At 36.7% G+C, this 9591-nt stretch overlaps 1 protein-coding gene across 3 annotated transcripts in view; it reads left to right on the forward strand.

Annotated features, from left to right (window-relative positions):
* The window catches only part of FAM204A (family with sequence similarity 204 member A), a 32172-nt gene extending 23289 nt beyond the window's left edge, over positions 1–8883 (forward strand). For 2 of the 3 annotated variants that reach the window (XM_036106447.2, XM_036106460.2), the window contains exons 7-8: positions 8221–8327; positions 8673–8883. In XM_036106447.2, the coding sequence (XP_035962340.1) occupies positions 8221–8327; positions 8673–8724 (159 nt within the window). In that variant the 3' untranslated portion in view covers positions 8725–8883. Of the gene's footprint in view, positions 1–5071; positions 5344–8220; positions 8328–8672 lie in introns of those variants that run through there. The other variant, XM_036106467.2, reaches the window with a different exon arrangement.
* The last annotated feature ends 708 nt before the right edge of the window (positions 8884–9591 follow it).

Here is a 9591-nt window from a genome sequence, read left to right on the forward strand (position 1 = left end):
ACATTGGCAGTATGAATTAAACTGAGAAATAAATTTTAATTTTGTTAAATAAGACGACTTAAATTTTCGGATTCTGAAACATAGGTAAAGTTAATAATGGTGAAATGTGGATAGTTTGTTAATATTTAAATAACAAAGGTGGGAATGGCCTTTTTAAAAAAACTAATGTTTGAATTGATTGAGTTGTGTTCTTCCCTAGGTAAATAAATGAAATGCTGTCTAATTTGGAGAGATTATTAATTTGTAGCCTAAGCTCTGTTTCTAGAGCAGTTTCCTAAAAAATCTGAAGGCGTTCTCATTGAAGAGGGGCAAATATACATGGGAAGAGATAGTTGCTGCATTTTAGGTTCACATCTAAGAAGTGGTCCTTTCTCAGAAATGCCGTGAGTGCTCCCGCACTTGCTCTCGCGTTCAGAATTTTTCCAGTGCACTGCATTGTTCGGCTTTGGTTTCTCTGAGAGGACTCTGGCTACAATTCACTCTTTTCATTTTGGGTTTTAGTTTTATGTTGACATACATGTGGTGCTGTCTTAATGGAATAAGAGCTTGAGTCACCCCTCCCCCCCCCCGGATAATACAATTTTGGCAGATTTACCTGTCAGAGTACCTGGAACATTATCATGTGTAGGGTTCAGAATTGATATATTTGTTTAAATTTTTGAAATAGAGATTCTGTCAAACTTGATAAGTTTAAAGTTAGTTTCGTCATTGCTATTTTGAAAGCTCTAATATGTTTGCATTACATACCAAAAAAAAAAAAAAGATGAATTGAAAGACATATTACAATGAAGCACATCTTGTCATTCTGAGCTCTTTTATTCTGTAATCCAGAGAGCAAAATTATTTTCTTTTCATTTTCATGAATACTTTTTTTGGGGTAGAAATATCTTAACAACCATGTTTCCAAAGGTAAAACAGTTCATTCAGATGTGAAACTGAATGTATATTCCAATTAGTTATTATAAGAATTTATCATTGGAACGTGTGACTCTAAGAAGGATGGCAGGTACATTCTGTTTTCTTAATTATTGCAATCTCTTGCCACTGAAGATTGGGTATACAAAATAAAATGCGTTAAATTACATATATATATATATATATATATAGACTCTAAAATGTCCATTTCAACATTTCATTTTTATAGGAAGGATATTATTTTTGTTGCTAGTACCAGGAGGTGTAGGTGAAGAATACATTATTTCATACAAAGTCATCTAATGCCTGCAAAATATTTTTTATGTCTTTGAAATGTTACTGCTCTGCCTTCTGTCCCTTACTTTTTCTTTTGGGTTGGTTGGTTGGTTTGTTTTCTCTTTCCAGTTAGACAGGAGAGTTTAGGACCAGTTTCTTTGTGGTGTATTTCACTGATTCGCAGAGGAAAGGACTCTAGGAGACTGAGGAGAGCAAAGCCCTCCCTCCCTGAGCAGCCTTCTGCAGCAGCAGTGTGCTCCGCCACCTGGGCAAGTTGGGCCTTCTCTGCTGGGGGGGGGCTGTTTGTTAAGGATCATCTAGAACTGACTGACTTTCATTAACTTCGGTCATTTCTCAGTGGTTTTTTAATTTAAATGTTCTTCTGTGTATCATTGTGTACTCTGAGGGTAGTCCAGGGGGCTTTTAAACGGTGGTTTTAATTCTTTGAAGCCTTGTTCTTCTTAGTTCTTAGAAGTAATTTCAGTAATTTCATATAGATGAACCGTTAGCAGAGTGTATGGGTAATAAGCTGTGCCTATCCAGGTAAGGGAAGGTCTAGCTATTTGAATTCCTTTACATTGAGTTTAAAGATATATTCATTCCCATAAAAAATTGTGTATAGCCTTGAAGTTGGAGCATGTTAACATGAGAAAAATAAAAATGGGGCCGAGTGATGGGTTTTCCTCTCAGGTTTTAGGTGTGCCTACTTAGATCTCCTTGCATTGAGGATGTCTTCTTTTAACCTTTTCAGTATGATTGGGTGATCACCTAGAATGGTGTTCCTTATGCTCTCTTTTAATTATGTTTATCTGTGCTTTTAACAAACCTTAAGAAAAGATTTCAGATGTTACAAGTCTAATTAAAGAGACAGACAAAGCACAGTTTATACTGTAGATTTTTTCTGCAGTTCAATTAATCAGCATGTTTTCTCTTTTAATTAAAACCATTTTAGTAAATTAAAGCCCACAGCAAAACACATATATAATTTGTTTGTAATTAGCTCTTAATTGGTGGTAGTTGAAGCTTAGCACCCTTGGTTTCTTTCTTCATGATTGCCATTTTATTAGCAGCCAGTCATTAATTAATCTTTTTCTAATTAGCTTATAAAACTGTTGATGGCACATTATTGTAAATGTGATTTTAAGTTCAAAGCTTGTTAATAAGCTTTCTTACTTAGAAGAACAGAGATAAAGAAATTGCTGAAAACAGTACTACAGTTCTTTAAAAAAAAAACTGTCTTTCTTATGGGGACTGTGTAAAGCATCTAACAGCTTATGGTTAATTTTTTAATGCTTTTTTTCCCTTATGAATGGGATAAGTTGCTTGAATATAAATGTCTATATCCAGGAGTAATTTCAACAGTATAACATCTTTTCGCCCTCCTTTGGATTACTGTAATCTACATATGATTTGAAGCCTTAATAGTCCTCATTAAAACAGGTGTTATATAAACTATTTCACTGTGAAATCAAAGTTGAGTATAGGAATCAAAGTATATCTTCTTACACCTCATGAACCAAACACATATTATTTTTATAAATTGCAGGGTGTATCATATATGAGTGTATATATGTGTACGCCCACACACAATATATGTATGATATGGGTATATATAAATATCTCTGTGATGTGTTTGAAAAACAGGATTTGTTGGGGTATGCTTTGAAGTATAAAAACTACTTGGCTTTAACTCCTAGACAGTTGAGGTATAAAAATAAGTAATAGGTGTTTGTACAGTTGTACACACACAGATAGATGTAGCACACAAATGTGTAAACCTGTGAATGCACATTTTAAGATGACAGGGAAATTAGTCTGTTTCTATAACAGAAAATGACTTGTTGTAGAAGTTGACCGGAGAGAGCATGGCCTGTTTGCAGTCATCACAGCTTTGGCATCTCAGGTGTGACCATGGACAGGACCCATCCCAGTGCAGACACCCCAAATTTACTACAGCACGTCACCACATTACATTGGGGTTTGAGTGAAACATTAGCCACATCATATTCTTTATTGAAATATACTACTAATTTCATAAAACTCCTTAGCTGCATGTGTTCTGAGCTATTTATCAATATTAGTGCAGAGTTTTGAAAGTTCTAAATACAAAGCATCATCAGTCATTGGAAGAGCTTTTTCTTATTTGCTTTTTGAACTTTCCATGTTATTTCAACTTTGGCTATTTCTATGCTTGTTTTTACGAAGGCGTTTTATGATGCCATGCAAGAGACACTAGAAAGGGATAGCTGACAAGGAAAAAATTAAAAATTGGATAAAAAGTAAATGAATAATGTCATATTACCAAAAAGATGAGAGGCTAATTTGTGCCGACTTTTTGCTAATTTTGTTCAAGCCTCAAAATGAGGAGCTGTCACCCGTTCTGTGTAGCACTGATGACAGTGCCAATGATCCATGAAATAAGCTGCCGCTGGCTTTGTTCTGATAAGAATGAACAAATCTGCACAATGTTCGGCTCCCAGAATCTCATTTTCATACTTGCATGCAGGCTAAAAGAAATAAGCTGTTTGCAGGCTTGATTAATCAGACATTGGAGGGGTTTTTGTCTCTTTGATCTCTTTCGTCTCCTAGGTAACTTGCTTGACATTAATGTTGAGCTTGAGTAAAGACAATCAGGAATTGTCGACCAAACTGATATAAAAATTAAAGACCTTAACACTTTAAGTACTCCAGTAATGGTTCCGCTTTACTTCAGAAAACATCTGTTTTCATTTAATTAAAGAACAAAAGAGAATGGCATAAATATTTTTCATAGAGACCTATTATTCCATAAAAAGTTAAAGTATGATAATTGGTATTTTTAAATAAGTGCCTTGAAAGTGTTCAAAAGGGAAGAAAACTTCATAAATCTGTTACAAGCTAGTAATTTTGAGATGAGTAAAATATTTTATGAAATGGATAAGAAGTGTACAGTTACGCTAGATTAAGCTGTTTGAATCAGATGCTTCAAATGATTATCGGCAAACTTTAGAATGGCACAGGTTTAGCAAGAAAAACCAACTTTATTTTGAAAGTTTGTCTTTTAGAAATCTCTACTATGTTACAAGATGCGCCATTATATCTATTTTACAACCCAATATGATTTACACATGCTAAACCTGTAAAATTGAAAGGAATTAAAAAAATGTCGCCGTGCATTTGCTTGAGGTTATGCAGACGCTTTTACAAATCTTCCAAGTGGCTGTAAAGATGAATGCCCCAAGGGTCCAGCCAGGGCCCTGCTTTTCCAACCAGCTAAAGCCCTTATCTTAAATCCAAGCAAAGTACCATTAATCTTTTTGAAAGACCTTTTATGGCTTTTAATATATCCCAAATTAGAACATTTTACACCCTTGGTTCCTGAAATATGGTGATAAAAAGCCTTTAGAGCTTAATTTTCCTTACCGCTTGCTCTGACCAATTTGCAGTTCTTTGTGATAATGTTTAGACACCTTAATTAAAATGCAGCAAAATATTGGATGTTCTATATGGAAAATGCTGATACTTTGGCTACACATACAAGAAATTCTGTATATATTTTTATTCATTTTAAACATTTTCTTTCCACATTGTGTTGCTATAGTTATCTGATGACCCGAAACATTTTTTTTTTTTTTTAAATATGAAAACCATTGACCAAGCTTTTGTGATGTTTACTTTGGGCATGAAGATGCATTTTTCATTTTACAGAAGTGAAAGGGAGATTCTTGTTGGCCTATATTATTTGTAATACTGAAACATAGCACGATAATTCTTTTATCTTTGGGAACTCGGGTTAGTCATCTTGCCTGGGAAAATGAGTTTCTTCTCAACTGTCTCTTCCATAGATCTTATTATCCTTTTATATTTCCAAATATTTCTGTTCTTTTTTCTTTCTCCACAGGAATAAGTGAAACACATTTTAAGCATGTGAAGGACACAAAATTGATAATGACTTTTCATCATCATTACAAGCTAAAAGATTCATTCTGTAAAATACATAGACCAGGCTTGTTGAATGTTTATCAGTTGAAGAACATTCCATTTAACCTAACCCAAGGCAAAATACGGTTGGAAAATATACCTTTTATACGAACAGGTCTGTTTGAAAGTATTACCTATATATACCCAGCCATTTATTATATTTACTTAGTCCCCAGAAATGATGAAGCCCTCTCGTGTAAATATGTGTTTTATATGTTTTAATGAATTATTTTTAATAAATTTATACTATGTCTTATGGAACGTATGCTCTAAATCCTTACTCTGATGCTGATTTTGCTGGCCTGGCCTTAACGTTGCCAGAAAATAAAAGCTTTTACTTTCTTAGGGTATGTGACCGTGTTGAGATGATGAGTCCCATTTAAATCAAACACATTGAGGTACTCTTTGGCTTATCGATCCCCAATCCAGAAAACCCATGTTGGGAAATTTCAATAAGTTAAAAATGTAAGCTACCTCTTAATTTACAACAGTTTTAGAAAATAATTTTTTCACATGCTTAATGGTACATGGCAGATATGGTTCAGACCATTTTTGTTTTATCCTCCGAGTATAGGCTCAATTTAGATATAAGATAAACTCGCCAAATGGGACTTTTGTTGGGAGGTAGACTTGGCAAAACTATATCATACATCAAATTTGCATTTGATACATAATACATGGGAATATAGCTAAATAGAAAAACACAGAGTTCTACACTTTACCTTTTGGAGGGTAAGGGCCAGGGAAGATGCTAAATACTCTACAGGAATGTGGAGAGACATGGCATACATCTTAACACAGGTAGCAAGGTGGGTTTTATGACAGTGGACAGTTTATTAGGTGCATCTGCTACTCCTCTGGGAGCCCACAGCACCCCATGTTCCCAGCCGCCTTACTTTAGGCGGAACTGTATAAATAGTTGTGACCAGAGGACTGTGGGCAGAAATGATGTGTGTCACTTCTGGACTAAAGCATTGAAGAGCCATTGTGAGACCCTCCAGCCTTCTCTTCCTCTGCTGCAGCAGACTTGAAAGTCACATGTTGAGATGCCGGTGCCACAAGATGGAGGCGAGCCCAGCCATGCCACGGCTGAGTAGAAGTGAAACAAGAAATAAAAGTTCAGCCAGTGGGATCTGGGGATTTGTTTGGGAGGTACGGTTTTGGCTAGCCTAACCTGACAGGCGCTGACCTGTTTTTGTTGTTTATGACAAATGGATAGTTTTTCCGTGGAATCCATCTTAATGATAAATTAGCCACAGTGTCTTTCTGGTTGCATTTTCTCCTTAGATGGTGACACTCCAGCCCTTTGATTCTTACCCTTTTCTTAGTTGACTTATCTGAACTTTTCTATGATGAAGAACTGGAAACAAAAAGACAACCAAGGGAAGGAGGCCAGTATTGAAACAAACAGTTAATGTCACTAGCAGCCCCTTCTGCCTAGCCCCCGATGTGAAAATCAGCTTGGTTTTGTTCAGTGCTGTACTTCTAGCGCCCCGAACAATGCCTGGCCAGACAGTGCCTTTGTGCCCTCATGATATTTGCTGAGTGAATGTTGTCCTGTGAAAAGAGATGATGAAGGTAGTGGTGCTGGTCCTATTGGTGTGAATTTTGGGACTCTGAGGTCAGTCTGCTTTCTCAAGTGCACTCCTAAGTTACAATTGAGCCCTCTTTCGTCAGTGGCTTTCCTATTGGTGTTGACCAGTTCAGCATTCCGGTTTGATTGTTGGGTTGCTTCCATTCTTTATGTATATTCTTACCTGGACTGGAAAATGAAATCAGTGTGTGCTGTCCTTCATAAACCCCAAGCAGTGCTTGATTCCTACTTGTTTGTTTCATCCTAAAGGAAACTGTTCTCCGGAATAAGCTGAAAGAAATGTCAAGCATGTCAAACCTCACTTTCCTAAATAGGCTTCTCATACATGTGCTCTTAACCCGCCCACGATGCCTCACTGTTGGCCAGCAGGTCCCTAAAACTCGGGCTTTACCACATTGATCTGACAGTGACTTCCAGCTTCTTTCTTCTCTTCCATGTCTGTTGTCCACTCATGTGCATTAGGGTGAGTCCAGGGATAGAAAGGGAAAGGAACACCAGAAGGAGATTTTTAGCCTTTGTTGTCCAACCTGGGTTCATAACAGATACTTTTGAGCTATCCATATGGGCAGGTATTTTGAAAATCAGAGCTGCTAAAACTAGAAGATCACCCTGCTTGTCCTGGAGACACTTGCTGAGGAAGTTTGGCTGCCAGAGAGCTGTGTAGAGCAGAGTGTGCGAACTGTAGGTTATGGCAGAGAGGCTGAAGGGCTGGAGAAGTACAGAAACAAGGACTGTTTTAGGTTAACTTAGAGAAGACTTCGGGTGGGGGTGGGTGGGTGGGTAGGAGGCTTTGTTTTGATTGGACCTTACAAGACTGGGGCAGATGGGTGTCAGGCTGAGCAGGAACAGAGGGGCCCACAGAGGGAACACAGGTACTGTGGTCCTCGTGCCCAGCCTTCTCGCTTCTTAGCACCCCCTATATTCTGTTTTCTATCAGTGAATTAAAAGCTGTTGCCCATCATACGAAGTGCGTTTATGAAGCAGTAATTAGCTTTCCCATGTTTTATTAATCACATCTATGACTGCCAATCAGAGCTTCTGATCAGCATGAGATAACTGATGTGACCATACTGAGTTGCTATAATTCTAGCCCAGAGCAAAGAAACTTGATGTCTCTGTCAGTCTGCGCAGCCTTATCAGGGGTAAATTCCTGTTTGGCCTACTGAAATGCTGGAATAGCTGGAAGATCTTCATCATATCCTTGTGGACCCTCAAGGGCCCTTGGTTTGGGAAGGATTTCCATCCAGGAGGCTGGTACAACCAGGGTATAGGGTCTGTGGGAGGTAAGGGAAATATGGGCCGCATCTGTGCATTTGTTTACTTTGCTTCTTCAAGGGGACCTGAGCATAAGAATTTCTAATTTGTAGCTACGGCTTTCATACCCACAAGTTCTCTGTATGACTGTAATTCTTGCATTAGCTGGAATATTTCTTTTCACTTTTTTTTTGTTTGTTTTTCTCCTTTGTAATTCATAGCTTGGTGTAAAAATTGCCAAGGCGGTTGCCTGCCACAACTTTGTAAAAGCCAAAAAGGACGCTGAAAATTCACAGGTTGCCCGAAAAAAGAAGAAACTTGCATGGGGGTAAGTTTGGAGATGAAAAGGACACTGAAAATTCACAGGTTGCCCATAAAAAGAAGAAACTTGCATGGGGGTAATTCTAGGAACTTCATAGGGATTACAGAACTCCTGGAATACATCATATGAATCCAGTTTGTGTGTGATTGTTACTCATTTTATTCTTTGTGTCTTTGCTGCATGTTTGTCATATTATAAATATTGGAGGCATTTCTTCATCCTTTTTGATATTTATTTTGTCATCGATGGAGTATGTGAAAATGTTTTAAGTTTATTTTACTGTGGCACTTAGTAAGCATGTTTAGGAAAGTATTTCAAAATAAATTGAGATTTCTATGTTCTTTATTTTAGGTTTGAAGCAAAGAAGAGATGGGAAACCAAGAGCAACATGGGATATATGTAACTTGCCAGAGTTCCTCAAGACATTTGAGTCTTGACTTGGGTTTTTGCTTGAGTCTTCAACTGCTCAATTTACTGAAAAGATTTACCTGCTGATGTTAACTATGTCAGGAAACTGATAGATCGGAAAAATAAGCATAAAATTTGGGAGTTGATTATTAAATCTTTTCAGTCTTTTTCTAAAGAGTTCATTCTATTGAAGTGAATGAGATGGAGCATTCTGTTATTTGTACAAGAACTCTAAGCATACATAGCAGGAAAAAAGATAGGACTTTATTTGTTTATTTACTTATTTATTGAATCCTCCAGTATAAAATCAATTTTACTTTTCATCCATTTGGTGTAGCATAGCCAGTGAGTTCCTTGTTCTTTCTTATCTGTACCCAGTGTATAACTGCACTTATTCTGGAATCGTGTTTTTAAGATTGGCATTTGTTTATAATGGATTAGTCTTAACTGCAAGAAAGTCTCGATACTGTCTTTACAAGTGACTTTAATTATCTTAATGTTATAAAAGTAATTATTGGTTCTTTATTGGAGGCAGTAGAATTGATATTTCATAGTCAAATAATGAAAGCAATTGATTAATTTTTGTATACCTTCAGATAAAATATTATAATTTTAAAAAGGTCAGAATGTAGTATTTGGACGATGATTTAAATTCAGTTCTACCTGGAAATGTCTTCCTAAATATCTCTCTCAACCTTATCACTCTTTAAATTATGAGATGGTTCTTAGAAGAGAAGATGGCATAATTGTACTAGACAGTTACAACTCCGGATGATATAACTTGGAACCTTCCAAGGACATAGTTTGATTGTTTTTACTCCTCTTCCCCATTACTTCCTTTTTCTTTCTTTCCTTTTTTTTT

Source organism: Halichoerus grypus, chromosome 7, assembly GCF_964656455.1.
Source record: "Halichoerus grypus chromosome 7, mHalGry1.hap1.1, whole genome shotgun sequence".
Taxonomy (NCBI): Eukaryota; Metazoa; Chordata; class Mammalia; order Carnivora; family Phocidae; genus Halichoerus; species Halichoerus grypus.